Genomic DNA, 24,538 nt, shown 5'->3' on the forward strand with positions numbered 1-24,538 from the left:
GCTCTAAAAGTTAGGAATATCTGCAATATATGATGGTATCTAAACACGGTGTACTTTAACTGCTTCCTCTGAGCATGACGTATAGCTCCTTGTCCTCCACGTGCTTTATAAAATGGTATTTTTAGCAGCTTGAGTAGTTATGGATAAGCCAGGATGCACATGCATGTCCTGAGGTTGGATTTAAAAGAACTAAAACTATGATCAGAGACAAACTGCCAGAGGGAAAGGAATTCCACATGCACGTGCATCAGCTAAATACCCTGGGCCAGACATCTAATTCTGATAAGCGTTAATGAACTCCACTTCAACCTGCAACAGAAGGCAGAAGCAGATAAGTCAGGAGGGCTGGGTCAGTGTCAGTGCCTTACAAGCAGAGAGCAGTTTTGAATGGGAGATTTAAGGAGTAACACAAACAGCTTGTTGAAATGCCAGCTACCTGAATCCATTTCAGGGGCTCACTACATAGCTTTGTTTTTGAAGCGTATCTGCAAAGAAAGGTTAGATGTGGGTTCTTGATACTCTAGAAAGATCTTTTTTCTTGAGCTGTATGATATGTGCTTGTCCCTGGTTCCATGTCTGAGATGTGGGTAGTAACCTTCCTTAGCTTCAAGTGAAGAGGTGGAGAGCCTTGATCTCTTTTAAAGTCATCTTCTCCTCCAAGTTCAAGAATTCACCTTGCAAGTTGATTTGCATTACACTGAGGCCCACAAGCCACAATCATTTACTGGAGTCCCACTGCACTAAGTACTGTGCAAACTTATAGCACGCATGCTCGTGAACCAGAGAGCTTGCAATTTAGCATAAGACAACTTGTGTGAGGTGGATGTAACCAAACAAGTGGCAGGAGTAGAAGAGCACAGAACACAAGGACGCAGAGAAGAGTAATATTGATTTACATAGGTACAGACTGGTTATTTGCATTATCACAGGGCTAGCTGAGCTGCTGTCCCCACCGTGGATCTGAATACATTCCAACAGGCAACAAGCATCAAGATTTCACCCCTCACATAATTCCACCAAGAGAGTCTCCCATTCAGACCTCTGCGGACCCACCGCGATTACTTCAGCAAGTCCTACTTAGGTTCAGTGTCTGTAGTTCTGCCCTTCAGGAACTATGACTAGTGGTATTTACAGAAGTGTTCATGTAGCCTTTTCAAAACACAAGATTTTGTGTTCATAGTATAAGAGAAGAAGGATTTTAGAAATTAAAGCCTCTATATGCAGATTATGTACCTAGAGCTTCCCATTGCCCAGCGTTAGCTAGGAAGGCCCATCTTCTTCAGAGGCCTGGCCTACACCTAAAAACTAAGTTGACCTAGCTACAGTGCTCAGAACTGTGAAAAGTTTCCGCACACTAAGACATAGTTAGGTCGACCACTGGAAACACAGCTAGATCGATGGAAGAATTATTTTGTCCACCTGGCTACCACCTCTCAGAGAGGTGGATTAACTCCAGTGACAGAAAAATCCCTTCCAACGACGTAGGAAGTATCTACACTACAGTGCTACAGAGGCATAGCTGCAGCGCTGGAGCTGTGCCACTGTAGCGTAGACATACCCTACATCTTGATGTTGCTGGACCGAGGCAGGTAGGCTCTTTTCAATAAATAGTCCAGTCATTAAGAAAATACCGACTCCACAGTGTTTTACCCAGAGGCAGTTCATCTCTACTCATTGTTTTGTTTCCTGCTTGTTGTTTTTCCCTAGAGATGCCTTTTGACTTAATTCTTAAGAGACAGAAAACATTGCTATAGCAACCAGACAATTATTCATCAAATACAGAGCAGACCCACATCTTTCACAGCACTATTAGCTTCTAGCTATCATCAACAGCTAGAACAAAACTCACTTTATGTGGCCAGAACCTGATTAACTGAATGAGGACGTCTCTAATGTGATACCCTCTTTGGCATTCCTGTAGGGTGAAAAACCATGGTCCACACCAATTTAGCAAGGTTAATCCATTTAGGACAATAATACTGTATTTTGTGTTTTAATTAAGATGACAAGTGCATAAGTAAAACAGATGAAGTAGGAAAGAACAGCAATCAGTTACCCGTCCTGGGATACAGATGGGCTGTTTCTCTCATCACCAAATCTATACTGGTTTGATATTTTTTTTGGGGGGGGGGAATCTTGCATTGCTCTGATTATTTTTAACAGTTCAAAACCTTTCCTACCTTTTTCCCCTCCATGACCCATAGATTCGTGCATGCCCATGTCTCGCCACTCATTCCCGTTGTCCGTGTTTGATACATTTCATGCTATGTACATACTGCATTTTTACACCAAAGCATATCATATCAATCACATGCAAATCATTCGCAACAGCATCTCACCCTAGTCAAACGTTTCTTGTTTTTCTCAACATCGACCTTTGCATCTTGTTCTTATCCCTGACATTTTGGGCGTGAGGCACTTGGTCCTTCTCGAGCATCCTGGCATTTGATAGTTAGCAAATACCTGTTTCCCTTAGCTGTTAGTTAAGACACACTCTAACAGTTTAGGACATTTGTTCTAACAGGAAATTATGCTAAACATTAGCCAACTACATTTTCCACCCTTATTAAAGGTTACACAGGGGGTTTGGTTCACTGAACGATACGCCTTAACTTAGCCATAGGACCTTTGTCTTAATGGCAAATAGGTTCAGGCCATGTCTTAACATACATAATTAATATGACCTCCAGCATGCCAGTCAGCCACCAGGTCTTTCAGGATAAAAAAGGATCATTAAGACCTGAACAGGTATTGTTCAAATCCATGACAATGGCCAGTGTTCAGGAAGAGCCTTCACAACCGCATTCCTGTGTGTGCCAATAGCAATTCTATCAGTAAGATAGGCACAGAGATGCACAGCTGCATGTGACTTTTCCTAATGATCTGGCCTATTGTGTCCTGATGGAGCTCTGTGTCAATGAGTGATGCACTGTCACTCCTTTCTTCATTATTTCATTATATGGGGATGAGTAGGGTATTAAGTTGCTGTCACTTCCCAACTACTCTTTTATGATAGGCTGGGCCTGTCTGGGATCCCACTCAAACCAATATACTGGGTCACGACAATGGTACTCACATCCGGTTCCTCCAAACATTCATGCAGCAAATCTAAAATCCCTAGAGGCTGACGGCCATACAATAGTTCAAAGGGAGAGAATCCTGTGAAGGCCTATGGGACCTCCCTTATGATGAATAAGAACAATAGAAGCAGTTCATCCCAGTGCTTGGGGTCAGATCTGATGAAGTGCTTCAGCATTTCTTGTAGGGTTTTATTAAATCTCTCTCTCAAACCTTTTGTCTGTGGACAGTATACAGAAGTTCTCAAGAATTTAACCTTCAAAACGGTACACAACTCCTTCATCTCCCACAAGGCAAATATCTTGTGAGGGAACCCTGTGAGCAAAAAAGTTTCATAAGTTCTGGTGTAATTGCACTTATCTTTGCCATGCCAAGGGGATCAGCCTCCTGCTACCAGGTCATGTAGTCAATGACCACCAAGATGTACTGGTATATGGAGGCACTCTGCTCTAAGGGTTTGACCACCCTATTCTTTCAAAGGGCATCACAAATCAGTGGCAAAGGAATGAGGAGAGCTTTTGGGGCACCCTTGGTGGTGAACAGTTGGCATTCCAGCCAGGAGGAACAATATTCCCTCACTTCCTGGTGGATTTGAGGCCAATAGAAGCAAGCCAGTACGCACAACAGCATCTTCTCCTGGCCCAAATGGCAAGCACAAGAGATAACGTGTGTGAGTTGCATCACTGGTTGATGGCAGATTTGCCTGGCACTAGTAGGTGTGGCCTTATCATCTCAGACTGTTGGTTTAACTCCATGTGGTACAAGTGCTCCATAACCACCAGAAAATGGCAATATTGCTTCAGGTGCTAAGGTTCTGTCACTTCTTTACTTATGGAGACCAGTTGCTCATAACTGCAGCTTAACCTGGGATCGTCCCTTTGTTCTGAGCAAAAATTTTCCAGCTTACAGTAGGGCCCAAAGTCTGGGGTCGGGGGGGGATCTCTTTTCCTTCTCCACCTCTGACCTTGGTTAGGGGTGTTCTTGAGCTCTCCTTCCCTGAGTCTCCTGGTTCTTCAAGTCATGTTAGGCCCGCATCTTCTATTAAAAGGCTAGTCTAGTCATTATTATTGGGTATGCCAATTCTCCAGCCCCTGTGTGCATCCACTGTCAGTTGTAGCTGCCAGCTGGCGTAGGCCAAGGGATAGAATGAGTTACAACTAGCAAGAAATGTTCAAGACAACAAAAGGGGGTTCTCATAGACTTATAGACTTACAGGTCAGAAGGAACCATTATGATCATCTAGTCTGACCTCCTGCACAATGCAGGCCACAGAATCTCACCCAGTCACTCCTGTAACAAACCCCTAACCTATGTCTGAGTTATTGAAGTCCTCAAATCGTGGTTTGAAGACCTCAAGCTGCAGAGAATCCTACAGCAAGTGACCCATGCCCCATGCTGCAGAGGAAGGCGAAAAACCTCCAGGGCTTCTGCCAATCTGCCCTAGAGGAAAACTCCTTCCCGACTCCAAATATGGCAATCAGTTAAACCCTGAGCATGTGGGCAAGACTCACCAGCCAGCACCCAGGAAAGAATTCTCTGTAGTAACTCAGATCCCACCCCATCTAACATCCCATCACAGATCACTGGGCATACTTACCTGCTGATAATCAAAGATCAGTTGCCAAATTAATTGCCAAAATTAGGCTATCCCATCATACCATCCCCTCCATAAATTTATCAATCTTAGTCTTAAAGCCAGATATGTCTTTTGCCCCCACTACTCCCCTTGGAAGGCTGTTCCAGAACTTCACTCTTCTAATGGTTAGAAACCTTCATCTAATTTCAAGTCTAAACTTCCTAGTGTCCAGTTTATATCCATTTGTTCTTGTGTCCACATTGGTACTAAGCTTAAATAATTCTTCTCCCTCCCTAACATTTATCCCTCTGATATATTTATAAAGAGTAATCATATCCCCCCTCAACTTTCTTTTGGTTAGGCTAAACAAGCCAAGCTCTTTCTACAACTATGTCAGGTTAAAAAAAGATAGATCGGGGACAGTGTGGGTCCACAACTCAATGGAGAGAGTAACAGAAGATGGGCTGCTATGCAAGAGCTGGTGCCAATGGGGCATGTTTCTGACCTAAATCACTGGCAATGTGTCTCTTAATTAATATCTAAATAGACTAGAATAGCAGCTTTCACTTGCCTGTAGTCCTTGGCCTGTTCTCAGCCTAGGTTGCAATAGGTCGACTGTGCCCGTCCCATCAAACACGGTGCCAATACCGAAGCCCAGAGTTCAGGGGTAGGAGGGTACTGAGAGGCTAGTGCTACCCTCTCAAAGGTGGTAAAAAATGGCTCAGGGTCATCACCTGATCCCATCTTGCTTAACTTCACTGGGGCCTGCGGGAGGGTTACCTGTGCGGAGAGGGACCCTGCTAGGGGCCCCGTGGGAGCAAGACTAACATTAATTGTTGAACCAGGTCCTTCTGTAACATTTTCTGACAGGTTAGCATCTCTCTCTCAACAGCTGTTGTGCTGGGACGTTTGCATCTGCTGCTGTGTAGTCCACTGCGGCAGCAGCTGCTCCAACCATGGACACCAGAGCTGTGACTTCACCTCACTTAGAGCCCCTGCATTTCTATTCTCTATGTAGTGGTTTTTTTTTTTTTTAAAGAATACCCTTCTAACCGGCGTGGCACTCTAATAGCCGCACTCTGTACTGTTTTTGTGATAGGCTGGGCCTGTCTCTGGGGTCACACTCAGGCAATTTCACAGTCTCATCTCCTTCCAAGTTCTCTCCTACTTGAGAGCTTTACTCCATCCTGTTTGGATTCTCTGCTGTGCCTCCTGCTCTGGATGTTCAGTCCTGGAGTTTCCTTCTGAGAGGCCTGCTTTGTATATGGTGGGCTGGCACAACGGGACCGCAGGTCAGAGTTCACCTTCAAGCTCTACCCCATGGTGCTCAGCTTCTCCTGGGTCTCGTAGCTCTTGGGGGGTGGGGGTGAGAGAGATTGGTGACTGTTTCCCTCTTACCAGCCACTGCTGGGGCACAGCAGATTTCCTCCTGCTTGCCACCCCTTCCTGTGAAAGGTCTTCCAGCCAGTGAAATCTCTGCAGCTGTGCCTATTTGGCAGCAGTTGAGCGCAGAGGAGTTGGTTGGCCTTCTTCTGAGTCGGATGGGGGTGTGCCCCACCACACCCCCATTAGCAACTTTTATCCATCCCCAGGCTGGAGGAAGGCAAGCAGCTATCCCAGACACTTAGCACGTGAACATCTTTTGGAGATGCAACACTAAGGCTACGTCTACACTCCCCCTCTGTTGGCAACACTTCTGTCACTCAGCGACATAGTTACGCCGACATAAGTACCTGTGTGCACAGCACTACGCTGGCTGATGCCGCTGCGGGGGTGGGTTTTTTATGCTGTCAGGAGAGCTCTCTCCCATCGGCAGAGATTGTTTTCCCCAGATGTGCCGCTGCAGCCCTGGATGTGTAGATATGCCCTTAACCTTATTTGCCCTGGTAATTCCCTTGAGTTCCAGTGTAGGCAATCGTCATTAATTTGCATGGATAGGTGTTACTGACTAACATTGGTGTTAAAGTACATGCAACGATAAGCACCTCAGATAACAGATGTGTTAGTATCTGGTGATTTCCAGTTGACTCAGATGCAAATAGCAAGTTAGGTTATGGAGATTGGAACTATCAACCCCTAGATCTAAGTTGCCATAAAGCAATAGGGCTGGCATGAATGCTGCTTAATTTGCAGTAACAGCGCTCAGTTGCTTTCAAACCCGGGCAGCTGCTTTCAAATTCTATCAGAGTAGTTAGCAATTAGCAGATTGACTCAGACAGGCATGGTTGTTTCGTGAGCCCAATTTCCTCTATGGCTTCTTCCAGCCGAAGCCACGCTTCGAGCCCTTGGCAGTGCCGTGAAGGAGTGTGTAGCAGTGCAGTACGGATGCAACAAAGAAATGGCAGCTTGTGCAAAAGGCAACAGGAGCAATGGACCCATTAGAAGGAAGGCACAGGATGCATCACTCTAGTGTGCCATACCATCTATTGGCTTCCACTGCCAGGCCTGCAACAGAACCCTCAAGGTTCTCCACCGACATCCAATCCCATGACCTGGTCTTGCACTTCCTCACACCTTGACTTGGCAGCGTTTTTACACGCTTTGTACAAGAGGAAGTGACAACACAAAGTGCAGCGTGCAGGGGAGAAACAAAACAAAACTGGCTTGTCAGGGGATGCTCCACTCACCACTTGTCTGGCACCTCCTCCTGGACACTCTGGGTATTAGCTCCGTGAGGTCAATGCCCCTTCTCACAGTTGCATGCTGCCACTGCATCTTTCTGGTCTGCAGCCCCTCTGTCACTCCAGGAACTGCAGCATTCTCTCCATGACTCAGCATTCCCCACTTCTGGGGTATATCAAAGTCTTTCCCCCAGAGTCCTAGGCAGTCTTCCCATTCGCTGCCGCAGATGCCACCCCTTCAGTGGCTGGTAGGGGAGCCAGGCCCGCCCTCTACTCTGGGTTCCAGTCCAGGGACCCTCAACCCAGCAGTGCTGGGCTTTACTCTCCCAGCCCTCACTGCTATTTCCCTGGACTGCTTCCTCCCACACCAGGTTCCCCCACCCCTTTCTCTGGGCGTACCAGCTCTAAACCCTCCTCCCTTTCCCCAGGGAGTGACTGTCCCTTCCCAGCAGCTGCTCCTATCTGTTCCCAGCTTCCTGGCTTTATAGGTCCCTCCTGTTCCTCCCTGGGTGAACCTGCTTGCCATCAATTACCTGCTCCCTGGCTCTTCCTCCAGGTACAGCCTGTGGAGTCAACCTACCTAGCAACCTTAACTCCATCCACTCCTGTGTGGAGTGGACACCCCACCACAAGGCCTTACATTTTTTCATGACCCATTGTAACAGTTGCGCTCCTCTGGGCAAAGCAGCGAGCAGTGCCCTGGATGAAGCACTCTGCAGTGAAAAATGAGGCACTCCCAGCAGAGGGCCTCCAATGGAGAGACATGAAGACCAAGCCTGGGTGAGTTCAGAGCACATTTCAAGATGCACCTTTTTGCAGAAGCCTGCCCAGTACCCAGAAGCAAGCAGTTGTTTACAACATAGTAGTGAGAGCTCCGATGGCTGGGAGATAGTGATGCTATTTTGATTTTGGCTCTTAGCACTGTGATAAGCGTCCTAGAAATATCTACACCAGACACACACTGCACCCCTTTCGCCAGGGTGTTAGCTGTTTCCTAGAGCTTGGTCCTACACAAACTATCCCTTCAACTTCATACCTCTAAGCATTTGCCTTCCTGATTTCAGCCTGAAAGCCACCTACCCTGGCACCCATTTTACCACAAGGTATGTGTTTGGTAGTAGCCTGTATTGTATGCAGAGCTGGTAGCGATGCCTATAGATAAGGTTGCCCAACACTTCTCATGATAAAGACCTTGTTTCAAGTGGCTTTTATCTTTGAAAGCTTCATCCTGAGGCAGGCCCTCAGCACGGGAATTTTCAGCCCAAACAGGTAAAGTTGTATGGAAAAAGTCACCTAAAACAGTGTAGCCATTTCAGAGAACATTAGGGAAAAATGTGATTTGCCCAGGATATAAAGCATTTTGCACCCATTACACCTAGTGTCAGGGATGTGCTTTCTGCTGATCCTGTGAAAATTCACTCAGACTGAATTAAGTTAAGCCTCTGAGAACTTGCAGTTTGCACATGCTCAGTGGAGGTTCGAGTGTGGCAACTAAATTCTCCGAAGTTCCATCTGCATTGTGCATGCTCCATCTCGAGGGGACAGAGGCTGAAAAGGACTGTTCCTCAATCTGCTGCCAGGTCCTGAAACTGAGAGCACCGTCACTTTTCTTCCTCTCAATGCTCCTGCTGCTGGCAACCAGGCAGGATGTGGGAGAAGGAGGAAGCTGCCTGACTTGAATACAGAACAGTGAGGAGCAGGGAATGGTGGTAAAAGGGCATGGGGCAGATGGGTCCATAACCATTAGAGAACACTCCCCTCCAGAATCTGGTCTAGAACCCAGGATTCCAAGTCTCAACCTTCTTTTGCTGTCTATGAAATAGCTGTGAGATCTACTGAAAGCAGAGTTCCCATCCCACTCTACTGGCAGAACATGGATAACAGCCTGCTATTGCTGCAAGTTACTCAGATCAAGTGGTGCTGGTCTGGGTTGTGGCTAGAGCTATCTATAATTGTGCTGGTGACCCATGGGGAGGTTAGTATAGTCCACATGCTGGAATTTCCTTTTAAAAATGCTAGCAAATTATACACACACACGCTCCCCCCCCCCCGCAACAGCATTAGGATTATTAAGGTCGCCAAGTCAAGCACTCAGGAATTAGGAAGTACCAGAATTTGCTTCTGCAATCTTAATTCAACCCCTTTGCCCATATATCCATTATGATACCATCTTTAATTACATCATCAAGTACTATTCCCCACCCTGCCACAGGATTTCCTGCCTCATTTGTTGCATACAGTAGGTGGCTAGTAAGTGAGGCCAGAGACTGCAAGAAGAAGGGAGGGTCTCACGGTTAAGCCAATTTAAATCCAGCCTGGAGAACTTGATTCTCTCTGCTTCTGCCACAGAGTTCCTAGGTGATGCTGGGCAAGTCACTTAAAATGCACAGTTGACTGTGCTCCTCCTTTTCCCAAGGACCCAGTTTGGGGTCTGATTTGCTGTAAGACTGAACACTCAACTGCCCCTGTGGTCCAAGGGGTTGGAGCTCTACTCTGCACACGCAGAGTGCTAGAAAACGCTACATCCTGTAAAAAGGAACAAGTCAGGCCCCTGACTTCTCAAGTTGAGCACTTCTCAAGCTGGGCTTACTGTCTCTGCCTCAGTTCCCTGTGTGTATAATGGAGGTAACAGTATGGCCAACCTCAAGGGATCAAAAATCATGAGTTGGATCCCCCCCCCGAAACATACCTTTTTTATCTGCCTTTTGCTGGTTAACTCCCCTCTGCCCACCTTCACTATTTGTATGACAATTAGTGTTGCCCACTCACCCGAATTTAATCGGCAAAGCTATTTAAGCCCCTGCTGCAGGTATTCTTGCCCCCAGATCAACAATTAATTTTGTCCCCCAACCTCCAAATTAATCCAGTCGCCCACCCTCACCTCTGCTCCTCCTGGAGCTCTTCACCCACCTCTCCCAGGGCTAGGGGGGATGCAGCAGGGTCCCCTCCCCCACTTCCATGCTGGGATGGGCATCTCCCAGGGCTCCCCCCACCCCTTTGCAACACTTAGCCTAAAAGGGGGCAGGAGAAGAGCCAGCCCATTACTCATAGGAGGGTAGGGGAAGAGGGGGCGGAGCACCCGAGCTGCTGATTCTTTCCATTCCCGCCCCCATCCCTCTTGAGATGGCTTTTGTCTGAGGGAGATGGGCAGGGGCAGAGGGGGGGTGGAGACAGAGTTCTTCCTACAGAAGCTCTGATTTGTTGCTCTGCCCCAGGAGGAAGCAGGCAAATGAGCAGGCAGCCAGTCCAGGAGGTTCCCCCACCCCCCACATACACTTAAGGCTCATATTTACTTGTGGGCTGGTGCTTTGCCCAGAGATACAGGCTCCTCACCCCAGCCAAAATTCTGTCACTCATGAAAGAAGGTTGCAAGAATTGGCAATGTCGGGATAAAGCCACCTCACAGGGGCATTGTGATGATAGTGCTTCCTAGTGAATTTAAGAGGTTTTGTGATGAGCAGCAAAGACGAGGCCAGGAGAAATGAGCAATTCAGCACTCTGTGCAGGATTTGGATGCTGTACAGTAAATATTGCATGGGTGGCCACACTGAATGAAGATAAAAATAGTAAATAGGTACCCCTTCAGTGAGCCCATGAGCATCCTGTGCACTGAATGAGGCAGGGGGCCTGTGGGGAGAAATATTGTCTCATGCTGCATATTCACAAAGGGGACAAGTTAAACTTGCATGGGCAACGTCAGTTCTGGCTTTCCTTAGCTTGACTTTGCAGCCATAATGTTCTTTTCATGTCGTTTTTTAGATAATGGTTCCCCTGCACTTTTTCTGGCCCAGATCAGTACTTTCAGGAGGAGATGGCACCTGTTTCAACCAATGTTTCTGGTTCCCCTTCTCATTTTTTAACTTGGCTGCATATTTACCTTTCTGAATAATTTCAGTTGGAGAGTTGAGGTCTGTGTAGCTAAGAGCACTTGAGATAGCCAGGTGAAAAAGCAGCATGCTCTTCTTGTCAGACTTGCAGATATTACCACACATGGGCCATTTCACTGTAATCATTAAAAACAAGCAGCATCCCTGCCAAAATTAAGAGCTTGTGGCCACCTACTGCTGATGCGAGGAGGAACCTTCAAACCACTCTCGCTCAGAGAAGATGTCTCTTACTTGGGCATAGCGTACCTGTGAGGATTTTGATACTAATTGGTCAAAGGTGTGCTCTTGAGCTGCAACATGTCAGCTCATTCAGCCACTGGGCATTAGGAAGACATTTGCTATTAGTGAATGGAGCAGCAAGTAGGAAGTTGTTAAGGTGATTACAGCCTTTAGACTTGGAGAACTGTAGTTGTATGGCTCAGTGAAAAGAAGACAGAAATCAATAGCAGACACTTCAGTACTGCTAGAATCAGAGATGGAAGTTTACGTAATTTTTTTGCTCAAGTGCCATAGAGCAGGGCTTGGAGGGCTAGCCTCGTGAGTACAAGTTACCATTGATAGAAACAAATCTGAATAAGGTATATTCCAAACAAAACTGAGCCTTCGGTCAGATTCTCTGCTGAGGTAACTCTGTTGAAATCATATGTATTATGCCACGACATTTCGGCTTACTATAGTGTTGACCTGATCAACAACTCCTCCAAGCACTATTCTGCTTGTCACAGCAAGAGGCGGATTCCTCAGCCAATTCCGTGACTGCCTCATGGCAGAACACATTGGACCCTGCATACGACTGAGCAATATGGTTGCAGTGTGGAAGGTGTATAGCCTGGGTTGGGAGGTGCACTAGTCCATGAGGGTCTCTTCAGAAGAGATCCACCGTATGGAAAGTTTCTGGCCACTGGGTGCATAACAAATAATATAATGCCCACAGTAGCCAAGTTGTCATCTAAAATACTCCAACACCTCAGAGAAATCTTGCCAGCAATAATCTGTGGTGAAAAAAAAACTTGCCAAAAGAGCTATTTCCTGCATTGTACTCCAAACATCAATGAACGTGGGGTCTGGAAGTCCTACAATTAAGGACCTTCCACTGGAAACTTACTTTTTCCAGGTTTTTAGCATCCACAAGCAGGGACTGTCACAGCTAAGAGTCCTCAGCTGATCTCTGCAATTGTGATGTTGGAATGAGAGTCACTTGACACCTTCAGCAAGTTGCATTCAGGATGGCTGCATTCTTTGTGAGTTGCAGAAGCAATGCTAGAGAGCCTAATACTGCAGGACTCAGGAACTCTTAGTGAAAGTTCCTTAGCAAATGAGATTACAACAGGATCTCAAGAGATTTATGTTATCGCGCCATCTAAAGGTTCTGATGAGGAAATGGAGGGAACATCAGCCTATAGGGTATTGTCTGAGGCCGCTGAATGAAGAACCTAACTTTTAATGACTGATCCTCCATTTAAAATAACAAAAAATGCAGAAGGCTACAAAAGCATCAACTGGGTTACCAGTAAATTAGAAGATGCCAAAGTCAGGAGGTATAAGATTGTCAGGGCACAGCAAGGATAGAAGTCCACTGAATATGCACAGGTCCACACAAGACATGAGAACCTAGCAGTATTATGCTTGGATAAGGCAAGTTGTATGATTTACCAAGTAACAGTGGTGGATAAGCTGCAGTTCTGTTATGTCAATATAGCTAATGTATGACTGAGCTGGAGGTGCCAGTGCAGCATAGTTTGAAGATTATGCCTAATCAGGTTTGTCATTTCTTGCCTCAATCTCTTGGTTAAGAAAAGGACAGGGAAGGTGCTGATCCCGTGAAAGCGGGGGAAGCAAAAGCACCCTCAGAGCTGCCAGAGGTTGGAGCAAGTACCTGCCATGAACCTTCCTGTAGAAAGGGTGGGGATTTGTAGCTTCTCTTGGACCAAGGCCCATAAAGTGACCTCAAAATGCATCTCACTGTGGCATTACCTGCATTGTCATCTTGCAATGCAACAAGTTTGCCTTGGCAGGGGACAATCTTTTAAAAGTGGCAGTGTTAGAACTGGAGGGATTCAGTTCTCTGAGCCAGTGGGGCTATTGTTCCCAGGCATTTCACTTTGTGATCCCCCACATGTGCACAAGTAAACCTCCAAAATAGCTCAAGCACCTTCCATTTTTATCTCATGGCACATTCATGGGGGAGCAGCTAGCCACACCATAATTATGGCTGCTCAGTTAAAATTCATTTTTAAGGCACTTAAAGTCTAATCAGATCTGTTCAAAAATTGCTGTGCCAGTTGAGGTCCTGGGCTAGAGTTTGCAATACAAATTTGACATTTTCTCAAGAGGGTCTCTGTAGCAGATCAAGCACTTACCGCCACGGCACCTCCTGCTGGTCATCTGGGAATTAGCTCAAATCCAGCACTCGGAGCACCTCCCGCTGGCCAGTGTCTCTCCTGGCTCAAGCCCCCCATGTCCTTCCCAGACCCCAGTGCCCTTTACTTTGGGGGTTCTGCCCACAGCAGTACCCCCACACTCAGTCTCCCCTTCCAGGGGAACCCCCAACCCCCTATCCCCACCTTGCCTCAGTGGCTACTGCCAGTCGTCATCTAGCCCCTGCTCACTGGGGCAGACTGCAGCCTGTAATGGACACTCATCACTGGCAAGGGGTTGGACCAGCTGCCTCTGCCTATCCTAGAGTGAGCAGATAGCAAGTGTGAAAAATCGGGACTGGGGTGGGGGGTAACAGGTGTCTATATAAGAAAAAGCTCCAAATATCAGGACTGTCCCTATAAAATCAAGACATCTGGTCACGGTAGCCTATCCCCAGGCTGTACCTCTGCAGCCCCAGTACCTCCTTAGGCCTTAACAAGGGCTCAGCCTGAGAAATTGCCAGGCTGGAGCTCCCCAGGTCCTCTTGCCCTTCCCCAGCACAGCTCTGCTTCCAGTACCCTGTGCACCAAGGCAGCTAAGCCCTTCCCACTCCAATGCTGGAGTGAGACTGACACAGCACCTCCCTTAGCCCTCATATCAGGGCCAGTTGTGGTCTGACTGGGTGTGCCCACAGCTCTGGCTGCCTCTCCAGTCAGCCTATCTTTTTCCCTAGGAGTGGGGTAACTGCCCCCCTACAGTCTCACATTACAGGCCCCATCCTCCAAGAGATCAGTTTATAAAATTTCGGTTTAATGCTTTTATGCGGACACCGGCATTCTCACACATATCTGGCTCCACATGTCCTGGTTTCTAACATTAGAATTTCTTCAATTTGTTTCCTGCAAGGACATGAGAAGCACTTGCAAGTAGAGCTAAGTGAATAAATGATTTTTTTTGTTCAGGGGCAAAATCAAAAAGAAAAATCTGAGAAACTTTCAGTGTGGTTTGGGTTTTTTCATTTCTTGCCAAAAGCTTTTAAATAAAAAAAAAAATGGAGATGGCCAAAACAAAATATGGACTTTTTAAATGTTTTCCTCCATTTTTTTTCAGCAAAATTTTACCCAAATTCACAAAAATGCATTTTTTGTGAATTTAGTATTTACTGAAAAATTTTGTACACCTCTGCCTGCCGCCTTGTCTCAATGATCAGTATCTTGTGTGCAACTCTCTCATTCCTCCTCATGCTGCCACCAATGTGTTTGCTCAGGCAGCCTCTCTGCTTCCTCTCCAGACCCCCCACCCTAACCCAGTTCCACCAGTGTTTGTTTCCAGAGCATTCATGGATGTTCATGATCATTCCGGTCTGGAAGTCTGACTCATCTTAATTTACTTGTTTCTGAAGAGTCTTCTACTTCACCAGTTCTGTCCCCTTTGCATGGAAGTAATGTGGTTCAGTGCCAAGTTTACAATGGTGCCAGGCCCATGCTCAGAAGGGGACCCGGCCTGCTCTGCTTGCGCTGTGCCCTGAGACCCTGACAGCCTGCTGGCTCCCCCCTGCCCCACTTGCTCCTCTCAGCCTGCCCACCGGCCTGGGGCTCCTCTCCACTCTTTAGTCCCATCCACTGGCTTCTCTCTGCCCCCTGGCTGGACCACAGTGCACCTCCGGCTCCAGGCAGTCTCTGCTTCCCACTACCTGTGGGGCCCCGCCTGTCTCCCCAGAGCTGAGCTGCCTGGGACTGGTGCAGAAGCCTGGCCAGTCTCAGTCAGTTTGGAGTGGGGGAGACACAGTGGGGAGCTTGGCTGGGCTGCTCCAGGCAAGTTGGTCCTGAGGGAGCCTGGCCAGGGCAGGCCCTGGCCTGGCTGATCGCGCCACTCCCAAGGGGCCGGAGCAACATTCCTCAGCGCTGCTGGCTCAGCCTGGCAACCACAGTCACTTCCCAGCAGGACCGGGGAATGCGGCCGGGAGGCCGGGCATGGGGCAGTGGGTCTCTGGAGGGCCTGGGAGGGGTGTGCTGGGCTGTGAGGGGGCGGGGAAGATCTCTGTATGTTGGAGCATGGGAGTGGGGGTTCTATGTGGGGGGCTCTGGGCAGGGGGGCAGTGGGCAGTGGCGGTGGTGTGCAGGGCGCTGTGAAATTTGTGGCCCAGTCTGGGTGGGGCACTAGGCATAGCAGGTTGGGGAGGGGCCTCTGACCACAGGAAATCGTGTGTGTATGTGTGTGTGTGTGTGTGTGTGTGTGTGTGTTCTGGTGTTGAGTGAGGGGGCTGTGTGGAGCGGCATTGGCCCATCCCCAAGGAGAAGGGACATGCTGTCAACGCAGGGCCGGGCAGGCCACTGTGCATCTGGCAACTACCGGTTTGTAAATAGTGCCCTCGCACTGGGCTGGGAAGAGCGGGGCCGACCTTGCCATGCCATGCTCTTGGCTGGCCCCTCACTCCAGGAACCAACCCCCCATCACCACGCCATGCTCCATTGCCCCCATGGGAGCCACAAATATGTTTGGCACCAGGCCCACAAAAGGTTAATCCGGCCCTGACATGGTTCCTTTAGTCTCCCCTCACACACATGGTATAGGTTGCTTTGTTTTAAGGACAAGCTGCATAAAGTTTAACACACAGTAGCCAATAGAAAGTATTAGAGAAGTCACACAAGGCAAAACAGTTTACATTGTGTCTGGCCCAGATACATCTCAGCCAGGGCGCCCATAATGAGATCCCATTGGAATGCCAATTGGATTGAGTTTCTAATGGAAATTTCAGTATCCCTGCTTCATTTATTAGTGGTATTGCAGTCATACATAGAAGCCTCAGTTGTGAACCAGGCACTGTACAAACACAACAGAATCAATTCCACTGCTAAATGTCTTCTTAATATTTGTAAGCTGAGAATCCCAATATCAAAACTATTACTTATGGCAAGAGTTTCTCTGTCCCTCACATTTGATTTTATGATCTTTGAAGAGAAGAAAATCCAGAGACTCAAGAGAGTCAAGATCAATATCATTTGTTTAATAAGTAACAAAGATTTGCTGGATAAAATATTTCCATTTGTCCATGTATCTTGCTCACATTCACCACTCAGCCTAGAGACTTATTTACCCTCTGACATCCAACGAGAGCTAGTTGAATGTTTAAGTGACACCCTTAGGAGGGGCGATGAAACAACAGCCCCCTTTAATAACCAAGCTCTAACTTTATCTTAGTTTAAACCTAACAGCCCATCTCACAGCCTTCTCCATGTCCAGCTAAAACCGACACCAGCCTGAAGAGTGCCAGGCTGAAGCTGAACCAGGCAGGACTGAGCGGACACTGGTAGGAAGAGGAGAGTGCTTTGATTAACTTGCTTTTGGTGACATTCCCCAGTGGGGATAGCATTTGACCTCAAATTAAGCTGGTCTACAGCCTCTGGATCTTTTTGATTCCTTGGTACCACTGTATGCAAATAGTCATGGCAACAAAAAATTAAAAAGTTTCCCTTTCTAACTGGCTGAAAGATTTGGCTCCATCTGGCAAAGACCTAGCTGAAGCAACCATGCAGTCATGACATCCAGGCTTGCATAGTTCAACTCCCATAAACATGATACTGCACAACCTGAAATGCTCCATCTGCTCCAAAACATGGTGGTCCTCCTGTTCAGCAAGAGGCCATTGTGAGCATGTCACTCTGGTTCTCCAGTCTCTGTAGTGGCTTCCCATTTAATATAGGTTCCAATTCAAGATCTGCCATACTCATATTACATCCATTGTCATTCACAAGGCATCTGCATGCATGGCAATGATGATGTGAGTCCTAGTGTAGACAGGGCTCAGGCACCTTTCTGATGTTATAAAGCCTGCTCTACACTACTGGCTTAGTAATAGTGCAGCTAAATTGTTGCTATAGAAGAAAAACAGCACCCTTGATTTTGTAAGAGACGAAGATCCACAAGCCTATCGACACGCAGATTACACAGCTCTACACAGGAGTCATTTCTATCTCAGCCAGCAGCAGAACAGTCTGTGTTTCCTACAAAGAGAGTTGGCCCAATTTGCCACTCACTTTCAGTGACAAATGGCTGTTGTACTTGGGATTCAATTTACTAGGGCATCCAGGCACTTATCTGATCAGAATCAAACCTCCAGTTGTTTTTAGGATCATTTATCTTTAGTCTTAGTAAAGAAAAAAAAAAGAAGACAGTGGCCAGTAAACACAGGGGTCTTGTCAACATGTTATGCCAAGCCTTTTATATTCAAGCTAAACAGATTCACTGACAGATTGAACATTCACTGAAGTCTGTTTCCCTCAGATCTTCTACAAGCACAGGAATAATAAGATATGCACCTTGTTAGCCAGGGATTAGACCTGAGCAGTGTATATTTAATTAGAATCTAAAGAGCTTATTTCAGTGTTAGAGAGGTCTACCAGAAAGAGAAAAACCAACATAACCATTTCAGGAAGATGGATACATCTGTGCCATCCAGGGAAAAGTGAGGGTGTTCTTAAATATTCTAAAAACATTGCTCTGTTTGCATGTAAGGTAAAGGGGAAAATTGACCTGCAGATTTAGTATGGGTCATTTAATCTGTCTGCTTAAGACCTGTCCTCCCACGGACTCACCTTCAACATTATTAAGGAATAACTTTCCTAATGACATTCACTCTTCAAAAGTGTCCTCAACCCCTGGCCATCCCAGGGGCAGCATTGCAGAGCATTAGATCTCCTTTTTGGGGGAGCACACCAGAAGGAGGAACATTTTTCAAACAGACAGTATTCGTGGGATAACATATCCCAAGATCTGGGAATCTAAAAGGTTCACCATGAGTATCAAGGAAGATGATGTGGAGAAGTTTCTCGATGGTAACCCTGCTTTTGCCAAGCAATACTTTGATAAGAAACTGAGACCAGAGCCACTGAGCAGCAATCAGACATCAGAGGAGAGCGAGATACTTTTTGAATTGATCCAAGACATGCAGGAAAGTATTAACATGGAGAAGGTTGTTTTCAAGACTCTAAGAAGAATCAGTGGTCTCATCCATGCAGACCGCTGCAGCCTTTTTATGTACAGGCAAAGGAATGGCACACCAGAGCTAGCTACCAGACTTTTCAATATCGAGAAGGACAGCACGCTGGACGAATGCTTGGTGGCACCAGATTGTGAAATTGTCTATCCTTTGGACATGGGCATCGTGGGGCATGTTGCTCAAACCAAGAGAACTATGAACATCAGGGATGTCAATGAGGTAGGTTTTCCATTGGTTTGCTCCGTTAATGGAAGATTCATAAGAACTAGATTTTCTATCAGGGTTTGTAGAGTTAAGGCAAATGATGAACAGGCATAAGAGAAATCAGTGCAGTAGCAGTCTCATTTACTGTACCAACCGTTATGGCTGGAAACCAAAGACATGGTTGGGATGGTTACCTTTTCTTAAAAAAACCTTTCCAGTGCATTGTGTGAAATATTTCAGGGGTATAAATGAATAATTGAATTGTCAGACTGTTAGTGTGCTCTGAGAACAATGCCTTGTGTCACATTTTATATTGGCTCAAAATGGAAAACTCATCTAGTAAAAAAAAAAGTCATTTCAGAGCAGCAACTCAGACACTCGCTACAGTCTAACCTTGCACTGACTACACCCTGAGGCACTGCACAGAAACTGCAAGCCCTTAGAGAGAGTCCAGAAATATTTTACCACTCCAGGAATTTTTTCTGGCTCAAGTTTCTACCATCCAGTGTAGACTACTGCTCTTCAGAGATATTTTTGTGAGCCAAGGATTTGAGCCATCCTTAGCACTGATATGTGAACTCTCATCAGAAGCAGTGAGATATAAATTTTGCTCACACATCTCACTATTCTTAAGGGACCTGTAGCCAAGGAGTTTTATTTTTATAGCCTTATATATTCATATATGACCATTATATACCCTAGTTGAAGCATCTGAATCCAAACTGAAGCAGGCTAATCTGAGTTATAATCCATGTGACCCAAATATGATAGCTGGGATTACTTCATATATAGTTCTCTCATAACAATTCAGCCATCTGTCTATCCATTTAGCCAAAGCGCATCACTCTGATATCCAAATGCCTTAGCAAAGCTTCCCTGTCTTACAGGGTAGCATGTTAAGTGCTGGGGTGGAAGGGGGTTGTAACCATTCACTGCACTAAGAGCAAATCGGAGGAAAGTAATATTTTAACAGTCACATTTGCCATCATTCTCTATTCTGCGTTTCAGAGCAGGGAGCCCTCTGAGAAACCGCCATCTCTGGCAAGTTTCACCTTAACTATTGTCATTCATTGTACCCAATGTGTGCACTCATGGTAGGTCCTGGTCATGGAGGGTGAAGAGTATCATGTGGAAGGCCAGCTTAGGGGCTGATGCTTGAGGGTAGTATGTTTATGTAGGTCACTGCTGCTTACAATGCAGACTGCAGCCTATTGAAACAATTTGGGCTTCAAGGCTCCTGCTTTCAGTCCTAACTACAGTGCATTGCTGAGAGAGCCACCAGGTCAGCTGAAGGAAGTAGACACAACAGGTAGAAATGCCATCTATCTACCTGGTAGCACAGGGAAGGCTGGGAGGACTCAAGAAGGTTGTCTAGATCAGTATTTCTCATGCTTTTTGATACCAGGGACTGACTTGTTGCCTTCCTGAACTGTTTCTGGGAGATCTCAGGGACTGGCGCCAGTCCACAGACCGGTCGTTGAGAAACACTGGTCTAGATGACTGAGGAACACAGCTCCAACAAAAGATGCTATCTCATTGGCTAGCTCTTCATAACGTTTTTTCATCTTTTCTCTCCCCTCCTCCTACCCCCACATCCCTTCGTGCCAGCATCCTTTCTTTGTCCAGAAGACAGTTTTATTTTAGACCAGTGATACCCAGACCTCAGTGGTTAGGAGCCAAAATTAGCGATCCCCAAGACAGCCACAGTAGTGTGAATTAATTGTTTCATTTACTATGGTACTATATATTCAAATGTAAACAGTGTGACAGAGGAAATATTGTTTTTATATATGTACTTATTCTCATAGCAAAATGACTGACCAAGTATTATTATTTTATCAACTACAATTGGTTAACAATATTGTAAAAGCCTCCTGATTGGTTAATAACTTAGATTGGTTAATACTTATATCACACAGTGGCTTAATATCACATGCTGCAAAGTGCTGCAGGAGACACATGAAAGAGCCACTTGTGGCTCGTGAGTCTCTGGCTGAGTATCCCTGCTTTAGACGCTGGGAGACAGTAACATGAATATAGGGTATTCCTGGGCAGTGCTGCTGGAGCAGTGCCAAGGCGACTTAGGGCTACCCTACCTCCAGGGGCAGCTGGGGATTCTCCTCCAGTAGAATCCCTGGGTGATGCAGAGCCAGCTCTATGCTATCCACTCCCAGCACACATGCCCTAGCCACCATGTTCCAGAGCTGGAACTGAGTGTGGCCTTTATGGGGCTTGGCAGAGCACTCTGGTGATCTGGGGCTGTCTGAATAGCTCCTTTTCTTGGCACACAATCTGGTGCCATATTTATGAGAGCCCAGCACGATGCTGCTTCATCCCAAAACACAATTCTCTGCTCCCCAGAGCATAGTAACTAAGTTACTGCTGGGTTATAAACAGGAGCACTTCTCCATCTTCAGCAGCTTAGCTTTTCCAGCCAGCACACTGGCAGTGGAGTGAAGGCTCAGCTCACTCTCCACCCTGCCCACAGGCACCCAGGGAAGGGGGCATAGCCTTCTTAACTCTTCTGCTCCTGGGAGCAAGTCGACCACACAGAGACGTAAAGGGGTTCTCACAGAGAGGTTGTCCAAATGACAAAGCAGATCATAGACCCGCACCTGGGAGCTGTGGACACTCAGCATCTTGGGGGGTGGGGTGGGGTGGGTCAGGTGGCAGGAGACTAAAACTGGAGTCAAAATGAATCTACCATGATTGCAACTTATGAGTTTTTCTGGAGAGAATTTCCTGGTCCTTAGTCTTTCCGATAGGGAACACTGCTAAAATCTCTCAAATATGTGAGGGCTTTCCAAAACAAGTTACATGAGAACCGTAGGAAAATAAACATTGGAGTTTAATAAACTCTGAATGCATGTTCAACCACCTCTATTCTTGTTAACGTGATGCTATTCCTTACGCCTCAAAATATACTTTAGGCCAAACTTCCTTTAGGTGGCTTCACCGAGGAGATTTTGGCTTTAAGACTGCTCACATTTTGGATTACGCTTTGTTTTTCATTTTTCCCTCGTTTAAACAGTGCACTCAGTTCAGCAGATTTGTTGACGAACTCACCCAATACACTACAAAGAACGTCCTTGCAACTCCCATCACGAATGGCAAAGATCTAGTTGCTGTGATCATGGCCATTAATAAGCTGAATGGCCCGTTCTTCACCAGCTCCGATGAAAGTGTAAGTGTCCAAAAGATCCCGTGTAGGTCAGTTTCTATCGTGCATGTATCTTTCTTAGGGTGACCAGATAGCAAGTATGAAAAATCAGGACTGCAATAGGCACCTATATAAGAAAAATCCCCAAATATCGGGATCATCCCTATAAAATCAGGACATCTGGTCACCCTAATCTTACTTTGCATAATATATAGGCTCATCTAGACTAGGGTTGTTTGCAATAGCATAGCTACACTGGTGCCAATTCCCTTACTGTAGACCAGTGGTTTTCAAGCTGTGGTCTGTGGACCCCTGGGAGCCCACAGACTATGTTTAGGGGTCTGTGAAAGGTGACTATGAAAATAAAGTTTCAGTTCCCAGAAAAGGCATTCTGTTTTTCTGATCAATCAAAAGCATGTGTGTAGCCCCACCTACAGGTCTAAACCTGTAAGTGTTGTCATTACCTCAGAAGCCCACAGTTTAGCACTCTTTCTCACACTGTGTTAAATGCTGTGCCAAGCACATGCAACATTTGTAACTGAATTCTGTTCAGTCACTTTTCAGTCTAAAACTTCTATAGTAGGGATCCACGGACCACCGTTGAATGCCCAAAGGGTCCACACCTCCATTCAAAATTTGTTTGGGGTCTGCAAATGAAACAAGTTTGACAACCACCGCTGTTGACGCTGCTATGTTGTAAAATGGGCTTATATGGGTGCAGCTTACCTCAATAAATTACCAGGGCAAGTCACACTGGTAACAAGCCTTCCCTTATATCAGCACAAAACAAAGTATTGACACGGGTTGGTTGGTGTTAGTTTGAGCAACAGACTAACGTAGTTGCAGTGGTGCTATGAAATCCAGTACCCCCAGGGCCACTGTTTGGTTCAACTCAACACTGACTGTTTTCCATTTCAGCTTTTCCTGAAGTATCTGAATTTTGCATCCTTAAACCTGAAAATTTATCATTTGAGTTACCTTTACAATTGTGAGACTCGAAGAGGCCAGGTAAGATAAAGAGGCAGATCCCAGTAACTGTTTCATTGTCTAGGTTCAGAGCTATTTCTCCTGTATCATCAGCTGGGCCGAATATCTCATTGACTGGAGAAATAGGGATAAAGACCCCAGCCTAGCCATCCTCTCAGATTCACTAGGCTCCACATGGGTACAAGCGTCTGAGTGCACAGCTGAGGGCAGAACTAGGGATTCATTTTTCTGAGTGGTAGAACCATTTGTCCGTTCTATTAGTAATTCTTATTGATGAGATTACTCAGTATTAGCATTACTTGCTCTCTAATTCAGCTGAACAAAAATGTTAATTACACATAATTACTAAGAAACTGAATTACTTAGTAATGCTAAGTTATCCAGTTAATGACTAACTAATATGCATTAATATTGGAGGTTTAGCTGTAGCAGTGGGGGTTGATAGGAGCTAGGGTGACCAGACAGCAAGTGTGAAAAATCGGGACGGGGTGGGGGGTAATAGCAGCCTATACCAGAAAAAGTTCCAAATATCGGGACTGTCCCTATAAAATCAGGACATCTGGTCACCCTGATAGGAGCAGGGGAGCAAGAACAGAGAAGGGCAGAGGGGAATATATCCTAATATAGTCCCTTTGAAAACCTGCAACTGAACCCAGGAGTCATGAGTCTCTACACTCCTCTACTGTCAGCAAATAACTGTGCTACTGTAGGCAAAGTCATCCCCACCTCAAGACTGGGTGAGTCATTCTCCTTCCCCTCCACCCTTCTGAGACTGGTTAACAGAGGAAAGAAAGACAGGCTACTACTGCTGCTAGTTATGCCATTAAGGCAAGTCATAGAAGTCTGTGCTATGAATCTGAAGGTCCAAACTCTGCTGATGACCCAAGTTGGGTATGGTTCCATCTGATGGAACTTGGGTTTTGGTTTTTCAGTAAGAGTTATTTTTGGGATGCAACTTCCTAGCCTAAAAGAACTTTAAGGTTGCAAAGTCTTCAAGTCTGAAAATGCTAGAATTAACATTGCCTGTGCAACCCTAATTTGGCCTCCTGGTGCATATGCCAAATTACGGTTCTGCAGGCAACGTTAATTCTAGCATTCTCCCCTTCTAATTGAAAACTTTGCAATGTTAATGTTAGTTTAATATATAGTTCGGGGGATGTAATAAATATTTTACTTACAGAGCAGACAATTGCCACTGCTAAGTGAATTTTAAAACAGTAGGTAATTTCTTTAATTTCAGACTATTCAATTTTGCATTACGCAGCTCAAACATGGGATTTTACAAAATGTTGAATGTTGGCTTAATGCTGTTCCCAATGAAGTCAATGAAAAAAGTCGCACCCTACTAACCGAGCTGGAACAAGCAGAGTTAGCAGACTCTAAAATACTGTACTGTTGCATTTCTAGGAATCTGTGACATCTAAATATTATTCACATACTGTCTCAAGTATAGTTAGCTTTCCAGAAGGAGCGGTCTACAGATTTGGTTTTATTCTTCAGGTGCTGTTGTGGTCAGCTAATAAGGTATTTGAGGAGCTGACGGACATCGAGAGGCAATTCCACAAAGCTTTTTACACAGTGAGAGCATATTTGAACTGTGATAGATATTCAGTGGGCCTTCTGGATAGGACCAAACAGAAGGTAAGCATTCATGTGTATGGCAAGATA

General features: G+C 46.0%; 2 protein-coding genes across 2 annotated transcripts in view; one reads left to right on the plus strand and one right to left on the minus strand.

Annotated features, from left to right (window-relative positions):
- The window catches only part of SLC26A1 (solute carrier family 26 member 1), a 104,624-nt gene extending 91,977 nt beyond the window's left edge, over positions 1 to 12,647 (minus strand). Inside the window, exon 1 of the mRNA XM_050943095.1 lies at positions 12,268 to 12,647. Within this exon, the coding sequence (XP_050799052.1) occupies positions 12,268 to 12,287 (20 nt within the window). The 5' untranslated portion in view covers positions 12,288 to 12,647. The remainder of the gene's footprint in view (positions 1 to 12,267) is intronic.
- Positions 12,648 to 18,151: 5,504 nt separating this feature from the next.
- The window catches only part of PDE6B (phosphodiesterase 6B), a 36,732-nt gene continuing 30,345 nt past the window's right edge, over positions 18,152 to 24,538 (plus strand). Inside the window, exons 1-4 of the mRNA XM_050944400.1 lie at positions 18,152 to 18,738; positions 21,755 to 21,907; positions 22,802 to 22,891; positions 24,371 to 24,511. Of these exons, the coding sequence (XP_050800357.1) occupies positions 18,316 to 18,738; positions 21,755 to 21,907; positions 22,802 to 22,891; positions 24,371 to 24,511 (807 nt within the window). The 5' untranslated portion in view covers positions 18,152 to 18,315. The remainder of the gene's footprint in view (positions 18,739 to 21,754; positions 21,908 to 22,801; positions 22,892 to 24,370; positions 24,512 to 24,538) is intronic.

The sequence above is a fragment of the Gopherus flavomarginatus genome, chromosome 3 (assembly GCF_025201925.1).
Source record: "Gopherus flavomarginatus isolate rGopFla2 chromosome 3, rGopFla2.mat.asm, whole genome shotgun sequence".
Classification (NCBI taxonomy): Eukaryota; Metazoa; Chordata; order Testudines; family Testudinidae; genus Gopherus; species Gopherus flavomarginatus.